General features: G+C 42.9%; 1 protein-coding gene across 1 annotated transcript in view; it reads left to right on the plus strand.

Moving 5' to 3' along the window:
* The window catches only part of LOC122814125 (protoheme IX farnesyltransferase, mitochondrial), a 1,575,333-nt gene that overhangs the window by 127,320 nt on the left and 1,428,590 nt on the right, over nucleotides 1-19,423 (plus strand). Inside the window, exon 2 of the mRNA XM_044086740.1 lies at nucleotides 6,669-6,726. Within this exon, the coding sequence (XP_043942675.1) occupies nucleotides 6,669-6,726 (58 nt within the window). The remainder of the gene's footprint in view (nucleotides 1-6,668; nucleotides 6,727-19,423) is intronic.

Below are 19,423 nucleotides of genomic sequence, written 5' to 3' on the forward strand. Positions count from 1 at the left end.
CAGGAAGGATTTATGTAGGTAAGATATGAGGTTAGGGTTGAAAGAAGGGGCAGCATTAGGATTAGGGTTAGCATCCATTACTAAGGTAGCTCAGGGGGACCAGAGCCCACCTTTCCTATTTAGTAATGGGTGCTAACCCTTCCATCAACCCTAGCCCTTCACCTTACCTTCATAAAAACCTTCTGTAACACTGCCACTATTCATACATATTTGAGGCTAGTGGTATGGGGATTTTAGGGTTAATATCTGGCGAGGAAATAGTTTTCCTAGCTTGATATTATTTCATTCAATATTTTTTGTTTTCGGTATTCTGTATGTTCAGACTTTGTCAGTGTGTTTTCAAGTCAACATTAAATTAGTTTGATCATATAAAATAAAACTATATGTATATATTTGTGTGCGTGTGCGTGTGCGTGTGCGTGTGTGTGTGTGTGTGTGTGTGTATATATATATATATATATATATATGTGTGTGTGTCTGTGTGTGCACGTGCACCCGTGTGTGTATAGCATTTTCATTTGTTGACAGTAATGGAAGGTCTGTTCCCCAGTATTCTCCACTGAAGATTGTTTAACTAGCTTACAGTAGATGAGAAAATAAGTTGAGTTTATGAAGTTTATCTTTTGTGAGAATTTTCTTGTATTTGGTTAATCACTTTATACTTTGCTCATCTGGATTTTGTAAGCTTTACTGTGATATTACATGTTGCCAGAGAAGTAAATTTGATGTCACATTGAAGACTTCGATTTCAGGGTGAAAGTTCTATGTGTAGTTAGTAAAGATGTCATGTAAGCCAAGTGTCTGTTTCATGTATAATGCCTGTGGTTAAAATATACATAAATAAGCAGAAATTGTAATTTTGAGGATTTTTTTCTTCTGTACTGAAACCAGCTGTATTTTTTAACTGTAGATCAGAAACCACTTTAAAGAATTGAGTGGTAGTTATTTATGCAGGGTGGTCCTCGGTGATAGTTTTTAGTCTCCTGCTTGGTAGTGTCTGCTCAGGCTGATTCTAAGTGAAGCCACAGGCAAGGAGTTTTCTAACATTTCAGTGGTTTAAATTATTTTATAGCAAAGAAGCACGAAGATGAGCAGATCCTTCTGCCTTCCTTGCCAACTTAGCAGTTTGTTTGTCTATGCCTGTTTCATCCATGCTGACAAAAACATAGCTGACTATGATTCATGGTACTGGTTTAGTAAAAGTTTAATGCAAATAAGTGAAATAAACTTGCATGCTTTACAAGGTTATAGCATGTTGCCCAGTGGCTGTGATGTATTCCCCCCACAACAACATGCATAACCCACAGAAGCACACACACAATAAAACAGTGAATTCCAAGTTTAATCTTTGGGTTCAGACTTTAAGTACTTTGAGGTAAATCTGAAGATCCTCTCTCGTTTCTTAGTTTCAGGTACTTCATTTTTAATTCATATTATTACGTGGGTCATGAAACTACAATAGGAAAGACGCATGGTGTACCCTTTCCAAAATTTTGTGGCCAATTTTCAGAACCATTTAATATGCATCACATGCTAATACTGTCAAAGTGAAAGCCACCTCTAAGTTGATAGGGACTCTAAGCAATGACATCAAACTTGGATGAATAGTTCAAAACATCAGCCCTTAAGCTTCAAACAGACAACTGTGCTATGGCCTCTCTATTGCATTTTCTTTTAAAATGAGCGTATAGAAGAAAGAGTAGATTTTTACTAGTATTTACTAATCTTTCTATTTCTTATTGCCTTGCCGTATTTTGCATGAATAACTTTTCCTTCTACCCTGCACTCCTTGCATGCATGTTTGCAATTTCTTTCAATCTTTGTTTTTGCCATCTTCTTCATGCGATGATATGCTTTCAGGTTCCATTTGTAGCCTGTCTTACTTTCTAGGCTCAAAGAATAAATTTTTTTTCTGCTGAACACCAGGGTTGTAAGGGTTGTTCAGAACTTTCAAAAGTTTTCATCATCATCTTCTTCTTTCGGCTGTTCCCGTTAGGGGTCGCCACAGCAGATGATCTGTTTCCATTTCTTCCTGTCCTCTGCATCATGCTCTTTCAAACCAACCGCCTGCATGTCCTCTCACCACATCCATAAACCTTATCTTAGGCCTTCCTCTTTTCCTCTTACCTGGCAGCTCCATCCTTAGCATCCTTTTCCCAATATACCCAGCATCCCTCCTCAGCACATGTCCAAACCAATGCAATCTCGCCTCTCTTGCTTTGTCTCCAAACTGTCCAGCCTGAGCTGACCCTCTAATATACTGATTCCTAATCCTGCCCATCCTAGTCACACCCAGTGCAAATCTTAACATCTTTAACTCTGCCACATCCAGCTGTGACTCCTGCCTTTTCGTCAATGCCACCGTCTCCAACCCATATAACATAGCTGGTCTCACTACCCTCTTGTAGACCTTCCCTTTCACTCTTACTGGTACCCGTCTGTCACAAATCACTCCTGACACTCTTCTCCACCCACTCCGCCCTACCTGTACTCTCTTCTTCACCTCTCTTCCACACTCACCATTACTCTGAACTGTTGATCCCAAGTACTTAAACTCAACCACCTTTACCAACTCTACTCCCTGCATCCTCACCATTCCTCTACCCTCCCTCTCATTTACACACATATATTCTGTCTTAGCCCTGCTGACCTTCATTACTCTCCTCTCTAAAGCATATCTCCACCTCTCCAGGGTCTCCTCAACCTGGTCCCTACTCTCACTACATATCACAATGTCATCTGCAAACATAGTCCAGGGGCCTCCTGTCTAATCTCATCTGTCAACCTGTCCATCACCACTTTTCATCATTCTTATTTTTTCTTGTCCTTTAATTTTGTTGAGGTATAATTTCCTAAAAAAATATATATATATATATATATATATATAAGTCTACTATACATGTTCGAAATTTCAGAAAGCCGGAAAAAAATAAAACACACATTGTTACTTTTTAATTGCTAGCAGGGTAGCTATGCCCCCCCGCCCCCCTGTAACTTAAACATACCAACTCTGAGATCGCACTACAGTGCGGAAATGGAAATCTTTCCATTCCGCACTGTATGGAGATGCCGGTTCTGCATGATCGGCATTTCAGATGTTGATCATATGGTCTCGGCCATATGGTCTTCAACCTTGTGAAATGTCGACCATGTGTAGGGGACCTATAAATATGTGTCTGTCTGTGTATCTCTATACAATGTTACAATAAAGCAGCCAAATATACAGCCAGCTAACAGTATAGATCACATCAGTGTCTCTTTCTAAAGCAGCTAAACTGTTTCAACCCTAATTATTTTGTACTCAGTTAATTACAACCCTGAAAAATTCTGATCTCTTCAGTCCATCTTTCACCCTTGCACTAATTAGAGGCCTCTGCGCTCCCACTGACAAACCATTATTCTCCATAACTAAACCGAACAACAATGCCAGATATTCCCTGTATTCACAGTGCATTACTAATAGCGAGAATACTATCCCACTTCATTTAAGAAGAGTTTGCAGCCTGAAAGATTTCAAATGTCAGCTGAAGGAACACCTGCATCACTTCTGGTTAAGCTGGTACTAATATAGTTTTATGAATTTGTGCCATAACATCCTGCTGTACAAAAGTTATTGCCATTATCTCAACTGTACCTTCCTCTATCATCTCATCTATTTTATCTTCCTTGTGCCTTCTCCCCTCCTTCCTGTCTTACTACTGCTCTAATTTTTTATCTCATCTTCCTATGTCATAGATTTTGAACAAGTCTTTATAGCAGCAAATATTCTTATGTAAAACCTGACAGTCTATGCATACTGATTTTATATTGTATTGCGTGTGTGTGTGTGTCTTTCGGCTTTTCCCTATTGGGGGTCACCACAGTGGAACTCCGGTCAGCTAATGATTGGCAGTTGATTTTTACGTGCCGAGTTGCCAGCCCTGACACACAACCTTCAACGAAGGTACGCCCATTCACGCATGTCTCCACGCTCTAGCTGAGAGTCGAACCGGACAGCGTCTTACTGTGAGGCGACAATGCTACCACAGCACCACCACCACGGGTTATTATATTGTATTGCATTTATTTTCTGTATTTAAAAATATTCATGCATATAACCCAAATCAAAACTGTTTGTAAATTGTGTAATTAATGCCAAGGATCTCTGATTAATGGAATTATTGTTAATAAACGGAACTGACTTTAAATGATGAAACAATGGAAATGATGTCCATGATTTATGTGTAATGGAGCTTTTCTGTCTCGGCCTGTACAAAAAAGGGGCACTGCTCCATCAGACTTTCCCGGTAAACAAAAGTCTATAAAATAAATATGCTACTGTAGTGAGAAACTGCTCTTTTTTTTAATTTCAGATGTCAGTTACGAAATGTTTGTCAAAATCTTTTCAGATTCATTTTATTGTATATATTCTGAATGTAACTTACTTGTTTTTAGATGGTCTGTCTTAAAGTACACTTAAATTTACATTTTAGTGTATTACAAGGTCAGTACTTTAGGTAGAATTTATGATGGTCACATTGTTGCTGCTGCTGACGATGAAGTTATTTGGGGGTGATGGATGTACAAGCAGAAGTAAGAATGGAAGATTTACTTTGGACTCAAACGAAAAATCAAATGTGTTGCAAAATGTTGCAAACTGATTTTTTAATGGTAGACAAAGATAAGTAGCAGTGCTGGTCTACGGGCAGTTACTTAGCAAGTATAAACATCTGAACACAGAGTGGGAATGATTATGGAAAATGGGCCTAGCTCAGGAGATGGTGTTAGACAAAAAATGTAGCAGCATGCTCACTGTTGTCACGTGGATCATTGATAAAACTTACAGGCATTTTAATCCGTTCTCACTGCTGACACCTATTAGTAATATGTGAAAATGCAATTAATACTTGTGTATGGAAAATACAACCAAAAGTTGAGTTGCAGTTTTTTTGAACAAAACATCCTTAAGAGATCTGTATCATAACAACATTTTAGGCACAGCTCTCAGCTTTTCCTAATTTTGGGAATGGCCTTGATTTTGTTTCATATTTTTTGTTTCTTACGCTTACTTTTTTCCTTGCAAGTAATTGAAGATTACTTGTATGCTAATGCAAAACGTGATGTAGAAACATTCCAAGTGTAAAAGAACAATATTTAAATTTTACCTCTGATTTTGGCCCTTTGTCCCCATTATTTTTTGACTTTGTACCTAATTTTACAGCCAAGAAGTTGAAAGCTATGATTTTAAATAAATGTATGTAAAGAGGATGGTGTCAAGTGTTGTTCCACTGACGGTGCTCTTGCAGTAAAATTCTAATGCTGTGCTGAGCTATCCTGTTGTACTGATCTGTCCCAGTTCTATGTATTGCTGCAACATGTTTACTTGTACTTTAGTTCTGTTTATAGTATTCTTCCTTTGGATTTGGCTTTCCTGTTGTATGACATCTTTAGCATGTGTTTTGGAGGCAATTACCTTGGGTGCTTTTTACCTTCTGCTGATTGCCACATGGTAATGCACTGTTCTTAGAGACTTTTCTACCATATTATCTCTAATTGCACAGTTATGCAGCTTGTAGCTGTTGTCTCACTTCAGAGGTTTGATTTCTGCATTGTGTACAGCTTCTCATTTGTTGGCTGGTCTGTTTGGGAACTTTTCTGCACATCCCTGCCTAGCACAGTCAATGTAGCTTCTGGGTGTCAGCTTTTGGTTTCTTTTTTTTATTTGGCCCCTCTCTCATTCATGGCTTTGTAGCCCACATTCTGAAGATAGTGAACTTTGTGATTACAGGCTTACAAGTCCAGGACATCTGCTTATTGTACTGTTGTTTTACTATTTTGAATGGGACTATTGGGTGTGGAACTGCTACTAGATTGTCAGGAAATTTGAAACTGTGAATGTACAGTAGTTACTGTTGCAGGTTTAATTTTACTTTTATACTACCATGAAGTCATATGGTAATTGTGATGTATATTACGTTTATCTGTAGTGTATTGTTAGTTTTATGTATTCTTTGGATGCTGTACTCTGTGTGCATTTGCTCTAAATAATCCTACAGTATTTGCAGTGTCTTTTTATATGCATTTCTATTGTGTTTCACTTCCATTTGTGTGACGGTTTTAGGTAATAAGTATTTAAGCAAAACTGAAATTGAAGTTAGTAAGTAATGGAAGGTACCATTTTCAGGTGTACCAAAATATGAGATGAATTACTTTGGAGAAAATATCAGAGCATCTCATTAATTTCAATGCTGGCACAGAAATAGAGAGAAAATCGTGAAAGGTAAAAAGTGTGAGATGAGATAACACAAGTAAAGTTGGCTCAGGAGAACTTCAGAAGTACATGTGATATAGTATTTGCCAGAAGTGAGCAGAGCTACTAAACCAAGTCAGTAAAAATAGGTGTGTACTGTCAATGGGTATGCATGGCTGTAACTGTTCTGTGTGCTAGCTAGTAATGTCTTGTTTTGTAGATGAACGGTATATTTTAATCTGTAATTCCCTTTACATGTAGTTAAGGTAAACTAATTTGGAATAATTAAGATTTTATATTTTAGATTACATTTAGTTAACTGTTTCAATTCTAAGTATTGCTAGCAGCTAAAGAAAGCCATTTCCTGTTATCCTATGTTAGTATGACCAGTCATGTTTGTTGAAAAATGTTTTTATTGTTTTTTTGCATGCTATGTCAGGTAAATGTCAATGTGAAAAGCTGTACTAAACTGGGAAATGCAACTGTTCCTTCAAAAGGTAAATGTAAAAGAAGAGAGAGAAGTTGTTGAGAAACTGTATGTAATTAAAAAAAATATAACTCATTTGAAAGAAAAAAATAAAAGATGTTGTTTTGTACTTCTTTCAAATACTGCAATACCTAGCAAAAAAGTGTGTGAGATAGTATAAAATGTACATTTGTTACTGTGGGAATATTCTGCAATTTGAAAGTGAAATTAATTCTGCTATGCATACGTTTGCAGTGCTTGAAGCCTGTTGTTTGAAGAGGCTAGTCTGTTATCTTATTTGGGACTTGCCCACTATCAAAAGTATGTTAACTATGGAAGCAGGAAAACATTTTCCAAAATTAACATTTTCCAAAATTAAAAAAACTGAAGACAACAGGAAATCCTGCACTGGACTTTAAAACTAAATAGAGCGAGAGTCTGTTAGTGTGGAAGATACTGAATTTTCCTGTAAGAGTATGCACAAAAAGGGGGAGCTGCTTGTAAGAACATTCCAGGTTTTTTTTTATGTTGAAAGCTAGTAGCAGAATGGATAAGGTTTATGTTTAGATAACATCTGCTAGGAGATGTTGTGTAGGCAGGCTGATAAAGTTTGCTGCATGTTATCTATCTTTTCAGAGCTTTAGCTTTAAATTTCCTGTGCGGGATTATTCATTTTTGCATACTGATTTTCTCAAAAATGATAAAATATATAAATCTAAACTAGTAACAAAAATATGTGACGTAGTCCCCAGGAACAGTCACAAAAACATGTAGGTTTAGTGTTTTCATTCTTTAGTTAGAACTTAATCAGAACCTATAAAAGCACCAATCACAGCTCTTAAAATAATGCCACATGACTACATTATACCAAATTTAAAAGTGTAAACTTAAATGTATGTTATATAATGATTTTATTGTACAAAATAAAAACATTCATTATAGACCAAACAAAAACATTCCCAATTAAACTTTAGATCCTTTTAAATTTTAAAATACATGCTAAACGTATTCCTTTCATTCAACCCAGGTTTTACAGGCCTCCAACCTTAGTTGCAATCGTAATTCCTATTTTTCTAATTTATTCTTCCAAATCGCTGACCCTTATATCCATTTAATTCTTCTAAGTAACTAAAAATAAAAATTAATGAAAGCCTTCACATACTTTAAAGTTTAGGTCAAATACCTTTAATTTATGATATAGGTGTTTGTGTGTGTACGTGCGCGTGTGTAAATTTGTGTTTTGGGGCACTTTTTTCAGTCTTCCCCACATAAAATGCCATACAGGTTTTACAAGCCAGATACACTATCCCTTTTGTCCCACAGTCAAACCAATGTTGTTGTGATATGTTGTTCATAGTATGTGAATTCCCCATTCTGGTGCCATTTATATATATATGGGCATTGACTGCACATTCCACATTTATGTGTACCCCCCAGTATTGGTATCCCCTCTATTTGTACTGACACCTCTCTCATAATGATTTTCACTCTCATTCTCTGTATTCCGAAATGGCTTTGATAAGCCGTCCGACTACCAATCTTACGAAAAAATGTAAAGATAAAGACAGGGACAGACTGCATAGGTCCAAAACTGCCGATGACGCTTTTGTTAATCTAGTCGCTAGTCCGCCGGTACTCGGTGAGGTGCCTTTGTAGCCCGTAATGCCTGCTTCTTCAGATTCGTAGGCCTCTGCTGAGACCCATTCAGAGTCAAGTATGCCGCGAGATGCTTCTTCGACTATGGAACCTTTGGATGTCTCTACCTTGGATGGGTCTGGAGCCGCTGTGCAGGCACCGTCTTCTGAGGGTGTATTCTGACCTACTGATGTTCACATTAAACTGACTTTGTTTTTAGCTAAAAGTACTGAGTTTCTCAGGCCCAGAGTATGCACTACGCCTAGAAAACTGAACAAAACGCATGCTCAAGCTCCCATGCCGCAAAAACAAATGCATCGAATGGCTGAAGACCTTATTACCCTAATTAGGTGAAGCCAGCTTTCCCGTACTAAAAGACCAAGGATTGAGTTTCTTTCTGATTCTACAAACCAGGAGTCTAATGACTCCGACCCTTCTGATTACCAGGACATACCCTTACCTATGAGGATTCAGATGCAGAGGAATCCATTCCCTCTACCTCCACTCCAGAGGATTTTTCTTTTGGTGTAACCTTGCATACTTTAAGAGAGCATTTCTGCTGGGAATGCCAGGACTACCCTCAGTCCAAAAAGAGACTCAGAATTTTTAGAGTTGCCTCAGCACAGGCCTCTAGCTATACCCCCTGTCCTGGATATTGTAGACAATGTCTTCTTGGAATCCAGTATTACTCCAGACACTTTACCACCGGCCTCTAGGAAACCTGACAGGTACTACAAAGTACGTGATTCTCACAAATTTCTCTTTAAGAATCCTACTGTGGATCCAGAAACCATTTCCCAGGGACCTAAAGGCATTAAGGCTACTACAGCCAAAAACCCTACCCCTTCAGACAGGAATTCCAGAGCTTTAGACAGATGGGTAAGAAGGTATATACCTCTGCAACTCTTGCCATCAGGACAATGAATTGCCAGTTTCACATGTTGAAGTACCAGCAACATATTCTGCAATTAATTAAACAAAAAAATGGTTTTACTTCCAGATTGTGCAGAAAATAAAGATTTACAACAGTTAATGCATTCTGCAAATCAAGTTAGTCAGCGTACTTTACAGTGTGGCTTTGCCCTAGAAGCATCTTGCAGGGCTGTAGTCACTGGGTCTGAACTGAGAAGGCTTGCTTGGCTGAAGGAACAAACCTTCCAGATCATGTCAAATCAAAATTACTAGACCCTCCTTTAAATTGGGACCATTTGTTTGGCACCAAAGCAGAAGTTCTTAAAAAGATGGAAGAAAAAGCAAAATCTATGCAAACTGAGTTCTTGCAAGTGCAGCCACCTGTATTCAGTAGGCATTGACCTTCTAAAAACTGGTCCTTTCCAGCCCCTTCCAGGCCTTCTCAATCCAAGCCCAGGTGAAACAGGCCACCCAGACTACAGTCTCAGGGTATGCAGAGATCTAAACAATGGAATGCTGCCACCTCAAAAACAAGGACTGGTAAGCCACCCCCTTATGGAAAAGGTTCACAATGACTTCTGAATTATCCTTCCCAGCCCTCCAAATTACTTGTGCCCCTAGGAGGAAAACTTGCCTTTCATGCAAAAAACCTGGATGTCCATTACTTGGGACCGATGGGTCCTAAACATTGTATCCCAGGGGTGTAGATTCTACTTACACTCACTGCCAACCCTAAGCGGGTTTCCAGACCTTCCTCCAAACCGGTGGGCAGAGACTCAAAGGCAGGTGCTTTCCCTGCTCAATATCAGAGCTATTTAACCTGTTTCAGTAGAACAAAGGGGTCAGGGTTTCTACTCCAGACTTGTCCTGGTGCCCAGAAAAGAGGGCTCTTTGCACCTAAACCTGGATCTATCAATTCTCAACACCTTTCTGGTGGTCCCAAAATTCAAGATGCTTACCCTGCAATAGCTTCTCCCTATGCTAGCCAAGGATGCCTGGTTAGTCACTCTAGACTTTAAAAGAAGCTTATCTGAACATTCCCATAAGGGAGTCATACAAGAAATATCTATGCTTCAGGGTAGGCTCAATGCCCTACCAGTTCTCTGCACTTCCCTTTGTGAATACTCTGGGCGCAGTCGATAAGTCAAAGTGCCTGGCTCCAGCCATTGCATATTGCAGGCAGAGAAATATCCAAATTTTCCCATACTTGGACAATTGCCTGATTCTGGTGGACAGTCAGGAATTGCTACTTCAGCACCTAGCATTTGTAAAAAGCCTTCTCATTTCATTGGGATACACCATCAACGAAAAGAAATCACAACTGGTGCCCAGTCAGTAGATTGTATTCCTGGGAGCAAACTTTGACACAACTTTCCAGATGGCATTTCTCACTCCAGAAAAACAGGTCTGTCTGACCAACTGTTAACTGGCCACCAGAGCCCAGCTAACTGCAAGGAAAATACTGTAAGCCCTAGGGTTCATGGCCTCATGTATTCTGCTAATTCCATATGCAAGACTGCATATGAGGAAACTTCAATGGTACTTAAAAGTCTTTGGTGCCAACATTCTCAGGACCTGGAAACAATCATTCCAATCATACCTTGTCTAAGGGCAGAGTTCCTTTAGTGAGCAGAAGCATGCAACCATAACAAGGGACTGCCTTTCACTCCACCCCTCGCCACCCAAACCCTGACTACAGATGCATACGACTATGCATGGGGTGCTCCCGTGACAGGCATATGCATTCTGGGCCACTGGAGCCCAGGCCAAATTGTCCTGCACATCAGTCAAAAAGAGATCCTAGCTGTACAGAATGCTCTGACAGCCTTCAAATACCTAATCCTTCCAGGACAGCTGCTGATAAAAACAGACAACACGATAGTTATGTGGTACATAAACAAGCAGGGGGGACTCATTCTTACCCACTCTGCAGGTTAGCCATGGCCCTGTGGAACATAGCCTTGAACAACCAAGTGCATCTACAAGCTCAGTTCCTGCCAGGCAAACAAAATTCACTGGCAGACGACTTGAGCAGAAATCTGCTAGACCCACACGAGTGGAAATTGGAGCCCGACACCTTCAACTTTCTAATCCAGAGGTGGGAGACACCAGATGTGGACCTCTTTGCCTCCCCCAAGAACCACCCATTGAGCAAATTCTGCACCAGAAACCCTCACAGCAGGGTCTGGAAGGTGGATGCCCTATCCTTCCAATGGGAAAACCTCTCAATGTATGCCTTTCCCCCTCTGCCCCTCTCAAAAGTACTACTCAAGATCAAACAGGACAGGCCAAGGGCAATTCTTATCGCCCCAGACTGGCCACGCCAGCACTGGTACCCACTCTTACGCAGTCTGACAACCGTGCCACCCAGGCAGCTTCATCAGACTCCTACCCTGCTGTCTCAGCAGGAGGGACAAATTTTGCATCCACAGTTGCAAACCCTAAACCTTGTAGTCTGGCTTATCCCATGAATACACCACCAGCAGCCCTCAGCAAACAGGTGCTGGATGTCATTCTTGAAGCCAGCCCTAGTACTAGGAAATCCTATGCTGAAAAGTGGAAAAGATATTTTTCTTGGAATCAGTCTCAAGGAAAGGACACAGTAGAGCCCTCCTTGCCTCTAAACCTGGATTACCTAGCAGAGCTACTCCACAGAGGCCTATCCTTCTTCTCCTCCATTAAGAGTCATGCCTCTGCCATCTCAGCTCATTATAATACTGAGCCGCCTCTATTTTCTCACCCTCTCATCAAACAGTTCCTGAGAGGGGCTAACAACTTAAGGCCCGCTAGGAGAGCACCCACCCCTGCCTGGGACCTTAACTTTGTACTGGAAAAGCTCATGCTTCCTCCTTTTGAACCTGCTGCTTCAGCAGAGTTAAAATCCTTCTCTTGGAAAACAGCCTTGCTTTTAGCCATAACTTCAGCAAGAAGAGTGTCTGAGTTACAGGCACTAATGGCTGTGGAACTCTTCATTATTTTCCATGCTGATAGGGAGTCCCACAGGACTAACCCGTCCTTTATGCCTAAGGTGGTCTAGGTGGTCTCCAGTGTGGCTCTAAACCAAGCCATCCATTTACCAACATTCTTCCCTAATCCTCTGAATAAAGGGGAAAGGATCCTGCACTCCTCGGACCTACACAGACAGCTCAGTTTCTACCTTGACAAGACTAAACCTTTCTGAAAATCTGACCAGCTGCTAGTCCGCTTTGCTACAGGGGCAGAGGGCAAGGCCATTTAAAAAAAAACTTTCCAAATGGATAGCACACTGCATCCATTTCTGCTACAAGCACCATGGAAAACCTACCCCACTGGGGATCAGACCACATTCCACCAGGGCTACGTCCACCTCTACAGCGTCTCTCAGAGGAGTCCCTACCAGGGACATTCTGGAAGCTGCAACCTGGAGTTCTGTGCACACCTTCACCAAGCATCATCACTTACCTATTTTCTCTAAATCCAGAGCTGAATTTGCTATTTAGTCTTACAAGGTCTGCTAGTCAGCCCTAACACTTCTTGACTGCCTATACCCTTCCTCAGCTTTGGGGATAAACCCAAATGTGATGACTGCAACAGTGAAACATGAAGAATGTAGTACAGTTGTATACACTTACCATAAATGTAGATGTTTGAGTGTATTCACTGTTACAGTCCTGGCATTCCTCCCTCCAGCCCCCTGGTTTTCTCTCTCCTTTCTACCTCTCCTCTCTATGGCCATTTTTAATATCAGTGGTAGTTACTTTTTACTGGTGTTGTTCCCCACCATATACTAGATTCCTATTTGGGGGCTCCTGACATCTGCGGCAAGAAAAACCGCTGTATTGGCGTCGGCTGCCTGTTTTATACCCTTGATGATATGACATCATGGAAGCGACAGCATCCAACGCAGAAATCCCAAGACTCTGGTATTCGGTTCAGCTGAGGATAATCCAAGTGTGATGACTGCAACAGTGAATACGCTCGAACATCTACATTTATGGTAAGTGTATACAACTGTACTTTATGTACTTACCATAACTTGGTATCAGTGTTATCCTAGTCACCATTCATTACGTATGGGTCTAGGATCCAACATCGGATTCGAGCAGGCACACTTAAACAGCTTAGCTCAAGCTCCTCCTCTCCCACAATGCTCTGCTGCCCTCTAACCCCTCAGATCTTGTTTGCCGCTTTAACTGTCAGACGCAGATTTCTCGGATCCTCGGGATTTTCGTACTTGAGTAAGTAGGTTCCTTTTTTGGGATTTTCTTTTTGGCCTTTCCTTATTTTAAGTTTTCAGCCATAGTGTACTCCATTGAGTGAATGGTTGTATATTTTTACCTTTTCCTTTGGTCATTTGTTGGTTTGGGAAGTGTAGTGTAAAAACTTTTTCCTTGGGCTCTTGGTTTTCAGTTTTATTGTAAATTTATTGGTCTTTTAGTGTAATTCTGTGTAGGACCTTAGCATTTAGACCTGTTGCCTGATTTTCTGACTCCTCTTTGTTTTTTGCTTTAGTTGTGTTTCTGTATGTCTGAGAAGCCTTTAGGGTTTAAGAGGTGCTCCTTGTGTGGTCGGAAGATACCTGTTTCTGACTCACATGAGGTGTGCCTCTACTGTCTCGGCTCTGGCCATCTGGAGGTTGAATGCGGCATTTGTGCTGCATTCAACCCCAGGGCTCTGGTCGACCGCCAGAATAAACTTCTTTTAAAAGGCATGGTTCATGGGGGGTCCCTTGGTTAAGGAGTCTTAATCCAAGTCGGAGCCCTCTGGCCATAAAAGAAAGCCCTTCTCCTCTTCCTATTCAGGGGATGTTTCCTCTAAGAAAACTAGGCTGCCGAATCCGACTCCAGCCTTAGCGATGTCCGATCCAAGTGTCTTGGATTTGAGGACTTCGAGAAAATTCTACTCCCAGATCCAAGGCCTCCAGTCCCAGGTCTTCAGATTCGAGCATTTTGGGTTCATCTCCCGGATCAAGCCTCCGGATCGAGGCCTTTGGATCTGAGCCAGGGCAGACCCATCACGGAACTGAAGGAATCCCTTCAGTTCCAAGGGGTTCGAGAGCTATTTTCTCTGACCCTCATGTTTCCTCGGATCCGATATGGTCAAATCCGAGACCCGTGTTGGATCCCATTTTAGTTGAGTATCTTTCCTTGGATCCTGCTGGAGGGGATCATTTGTTTACCCCTCTGCAGAGAACCCATTCCCTGGACCATTGGAGAAGGCCCATGGGGTCCTGCCACAGGTCTCCAGCTAGGTCCTCTCTTTCCTCCTGATCCTCCGGGAATATCCTTCCCGCTCATTTGGACAAGATGATCCTTTTTGAGGGCTCAAATTGAACTGGGACTTTGGCTTCCCTGGCCCACAGGATTGGTGAGCCTTCTCCCACTCCCCGACTTCTTTCTCCTCATTCGACTTCTCAGGGTTTGGACTTAGGGGAGCCAGTGTGCAGCATGGAGGGGGGGTTACCGGGACTTCTCTTGTCCCTATCCCATCAGTGTCTATGGCCAGTTCTACTCCCCTTCCCCCGAGACATGCAGGGCCACCAGTCCAGGTTGTCACCCCGGAATCTGTGTGGGCTGGTTTACGTCCAGGCCTTTTGGACTGCTCTCTGCTCCTTGGTGCTTTGGCTCTCGATAGCTCTGGGCTGGCATTCTGCTGAGGGTTGGGGTACTGGTGGGGTGTGCTCCTTCCTCTGTTGTAGTTTTGTCAGTGGGGGAGGGAGAGGGGGCTTTGTCCAGACCTTCTGTGTTCCGGGTGGTGGAAAGATCTCTCTCTGCTTCCAGAGTAGCCTCCCCTGCTCATTGTGCTCCATCCCAGCCCCAGAGTTTGAGTCTCCCACTGAGCCTCCCATAGAGGAAGTCCCTTGGAAAAGGACATGTAAGAGGAGACCTCTTGACTCCCTGATTGAGTTTCCTCACTGAGGAAACAGATGTCGATGAAGGGGACGGGTCCCCCAGATCCCTTTCAGATGATGTCTCCTTTGGGGACATTCTGGAGAGTCTTAAGGCCAGGGGTGGTTGGTCTGCCAGCCCCCCCCCCATCCTCTGAGGAAGCCTTGTTTCTGGAGGCTTTCAGCATGGGCCAATCCTCCTCTTGGGTGTCCCTCCCCCGCTGACCCATTGACCAACTTTATTGCCAGCAGGGCTTGGAAGGAACCTGATACAATGCAGCCACTATCCAAGAGAGTGGACAAGTTTTTGAGTCCCCCATCGGACAAGGCTTTTTGGTCCAAAGCAGTTCCAGTTAATGCGATTGTGGTAGCTGCTGCCACCAAGAAAGAGTTCATCTGTCCATCCTCCCAATCATGACTTGACAGCGTTGGACAGATTTGGAAAGCGGGAGTTCACATCAGCTTCTTTCAGCCTGTGAGTTTTAAACTACTGGTGAGTTTTAAACTACTGGCACATTTTACCCGTCTCCAGAGGGATTTGATAAAGAAGCTTACCACTTCCCTCTGAGTCCATGACCACAGAGGACATTAAGGCCGTTTCTCCCAAGCTGGCCACTTTCACGTCCATGGCTAATTTTTCCATGAGGTTGATATCCAATGGTGCAGAGGGTTCCTCATGGGAGGCAGGTACAGGCATTGCCATCATGCGTCCTGCCTGGATGCATTTATGTGGGTTTGCTGAAGCCTTTAAAGCGTTGTCCACCAAAGCCCCCTTCGATGGTTCAACTCTGTTTGGACCAAGTATTAAGGAAACTTTGATCTGCTGTAAGCAAGAAGGGAAGACTGTTGGCTGTAGGGATCAAGATCTCTACCCCACAAAGGTCCTTATCCACAACCCAATGGGGGAACAAGAAGATGTGTTTCCATAAATCCCAGTCTTCCTTTCAGGAGACTCAAGAAGATTCCTCTTCCAGGGGATGGGGGAGAGGTTTCAATGGTAGGTACCTCCCTAGGGGCAGAGGAGGGCCGCAAAACTGGGGTTCCAGGGATATTTTCTCTGAGAAGCCCTTTCAGTGTCCCCTGAGGTGTTGCCCATCTTTCCCTCCCTGGAGGCAGTCGGGGTCATTTATCCTTGCACCCTTTGGCCTGGGCGAACATCACAACCAAACAATGGATGTGAAGAATCCTATCCAGGGGCTGCTGTATTCCTGTTCCGACCCCCCCCCTCCATGCTGAAAAGCAGAGCTCTCCCCGACATGCTGCCTGTTTAGAGCTGACCAACCTTGTTAAAAAAAGAGCCATTCAAAAGGTCCCCACAGGACAGAGAGGGTCCGGAACTTTCTCCCGCTTCTTTTTGGTACCCAAGAAGAGCATCCATTTTTGGACCTCAGTCAGTTAAAGCTATCTGTCAAAAAGTTGAAGTTTCAGATGGTCACTGTACAGTCCATTGTGCTCCTTCTGCACAGGAATGACTGGATGTGCTTTCTCAATCTCCCGGATGTTTACTATCATATCAGAATAGATGGGCGGTCCAGGAGATTTCTTCACTTTTGCATATGAGCCGATCACTTTCCTTTCGGAGTCCTGCCCTTTGGACTCACCACAGCCCCCCGGGTGTTTACTACGTGTATGGCAGAGGTAGCAGCTCATCTCAGGGTTCAGGGATTCCGGGTATTTCCTTATCTTGACAATTGGCTCCTCACAGCTCCCACACAGCATCAACTGGTGGAGACCACACATTCTTTTTTGCTTTTTCGATCAGTTGGGTATAATAGTAAATCTTGCCAAGTCTTCCTTGACCCTGTCCCATCAGCTGGAGTTCATAGGCACTCAGGTGGACACTACCTCGGAGATTGCAGCTTGCAGCTGTTCCTGTCTGGCGTGTGCTGCTTATTTGGTCTCATGTTCAGTCTCGTCTGAAGCAAACTCGCCCTCCAGTATCACTCATACGAAGAGTTCTAGGTTCTATGGCAGCTGCTGTTTATCTTTTCCCACTGGCCAGGTATTATATGAGAGTTCTACAGTGGACCCTGGGCGTTCAGTGGTCAGGCCTCTCATCCTTCGTCAGTCCCTATATGGCTTACCCCAATTTGTTGGGCACACATGTTGTGGTGGATGCATTCTTCAAGCCTCCTAGTGGGCAGATCCTTCTCTCTCCCTATTCCGATGGCCAAGGTTACCATGGACGCTTCCTTCTTAGGGTGGAGGGGGGTACTTCCAGGGGAAGACTGTCCAAGGGACGTAGTCCCAGTCAGATATCAAACTGCACATAAATGTCCTGGAGATGAAGCAGTCCTCCTCTCTGTGCATGATTTGCAGGACTGTCTTCCTCTTGGGATGATAGCCGTTTACACAGACAACATAGCTTTTGTGTGGTACATAAGAACATGTGCCCCCTTGCTTGTTTATCTGCTTTGTCACTAGGCCATGAGGGTTTGAGTGTGTGTGATGTCCTTGGGGCACTTTCTCCTTGCAACGCACATTCCCGGAGCTTCCAACATGCTGGCGGGCAAGTTTAGCAGGGCTATTGTGATCCCTCATGAGTGGTACCTGAATCCGTTAGTAAAGAAGAATTTCTTCCATCGGTGGGGACATCCAAGCTGCAATCTGTTTGCTTTTCCTCTCAACCACAAATGCAGCAGCTACTGATCCCCCCAGAGGGAGAGTCCCCCAGGGATGCTCTGACTCATGACTGGCCTTTGGGTCTCCTTTGTGCCTTTCCACCTTTAACATTAATTCTGTGAGTTCTTCAGAAAGCAAGACTCCTCAGGGCGCAGTTGATCCTCATTGCCCCTTCTGGCTTTACCAGGTGTGGTTCTCTCTTCTACGGTCTGATCTAAGGCACTTCCCTTGGGTGCTTGATCCGGTACAGGATCAAATCTCCCATCCATCATTCCATCCGCTTCCAAATCTACAGACCCTCCGTCTTGACAGCTTGGTTTGTCCAATTCCAGTGATTCTTGTTAAGTCCAAGCTTGTGTCCCCTGTGAAGGACATTATCCTTGCATCTCAAAAATCTTCTACCAAGAGAGTTTACATAAGTAAGTGGAAGAAATTCTCTATTTGGGCTAAAGGTTGCACTCTGGATCCCTTTTCGGCTCCTATTTCTAACATTCTTCTTTTCCTGGCTTCCTTTTTTCAGGAGGGTGCTAGTTTCTCTATGATCAAAGCTCATTTGGCAGCGATTTCTAATTTTCACCGCAACAGTGGGCCTACATTTTCTTCTTGCCTTTGCAAAGCCTTTTTGAAAGCTGTATTTTTGTTGTGTCCTTCAATCAGGGACCTTCTCCACCTTGGGATCTTACTTTGGTGCTGCAGTCACTAACTAGGTCCCCTTTTGAGCCCGCTACATCACGCGATCTCAAACTTCTTTCTTAGAAGACTGCCTTTTTGGTGGCTGTAACTTCAGCAAAAAATATCAGAGTTGCAGGCTCTTGTCATTAAACCTCCTTATTTGATATTCCATAAAGATAGAGCGGCCTTGAGACCTAACCCTTCCTTTATGCCAAAAGCGGCCACTGAAGCGAACCTTAATCAGGATATCCCACTTCCAGTGTTCTTTCCTAAGTATCTAATAAGGGGGAATACATTTTCCATGCATTAGATGTTCATTGACAGCTTCATTTTTATTTGCACAGAACTACGTCCTTCCGTCTCTCAGTTCAATTATCTGTCATTTTCAACCAACAGGAAGGGCCAAGCTGTCTCAAAAATTACTATTTCCCATTTGATTTCTCAGTGCATTTCTTGCATATACTCCTCCTGTGGTTCTCCTTTTGCCTGGACCAGTTACGGCTCACTCTACAGCTGCCTTTGTAGCTTGTAAGTCCTTGGATGACATTTGTGCAGCAGTATCTTGGTCCTCTCCTCATACCTTTATTTCTCATTACAAGTTTGACCTAGTTTCTAGAAGAAGGGCTGCCTTTGGCTGCACTGTTCTTCAGCATGCCCTTCCATGAGACAGCCCGAGAAGGTTGGGTAGCTGGGGACTATGACCCATACGTGATGAATAGTGACTAGGATAACATCATATTAATAGTTATGTACTTGCCATAACTTGGTATCTGTGTTATCCTTAGTCACCATTCATCACTGTCCCACCCTCCTTCCCCTTTCCTGAGGGATTGGCAGAAATTTGGTGGACCTTTCTGGTGGCAGGTCTTTTCTGTCTGTTATCTTTCTCCAGGGCAAACTCGATCTGAGGTGTTAGAGGAGAGCATTGTGGGAGGGGAGGAGCTTGAGCTAAGCTGTTGTGTAAGTCTGCCAGCTTGGGTCCGGTGTTGGATCCTAGACCCCTATGTGATGAATGGTGACT

Source organism: Protopterus annectens, chromosome 10.part0 (genome assembly GCF_019279795.1).
Source record: "Protopterus annectens isolate FY-2018-M chromosome 10.part0, PAN1.0, whole genome shotgun sequence".
Classification (NCBI taxonomy): Eukaryota; Metazoa; Chordata; order Ceratodontiformes; family Protopteridae; genus Protopterus; species Protopterus annectens.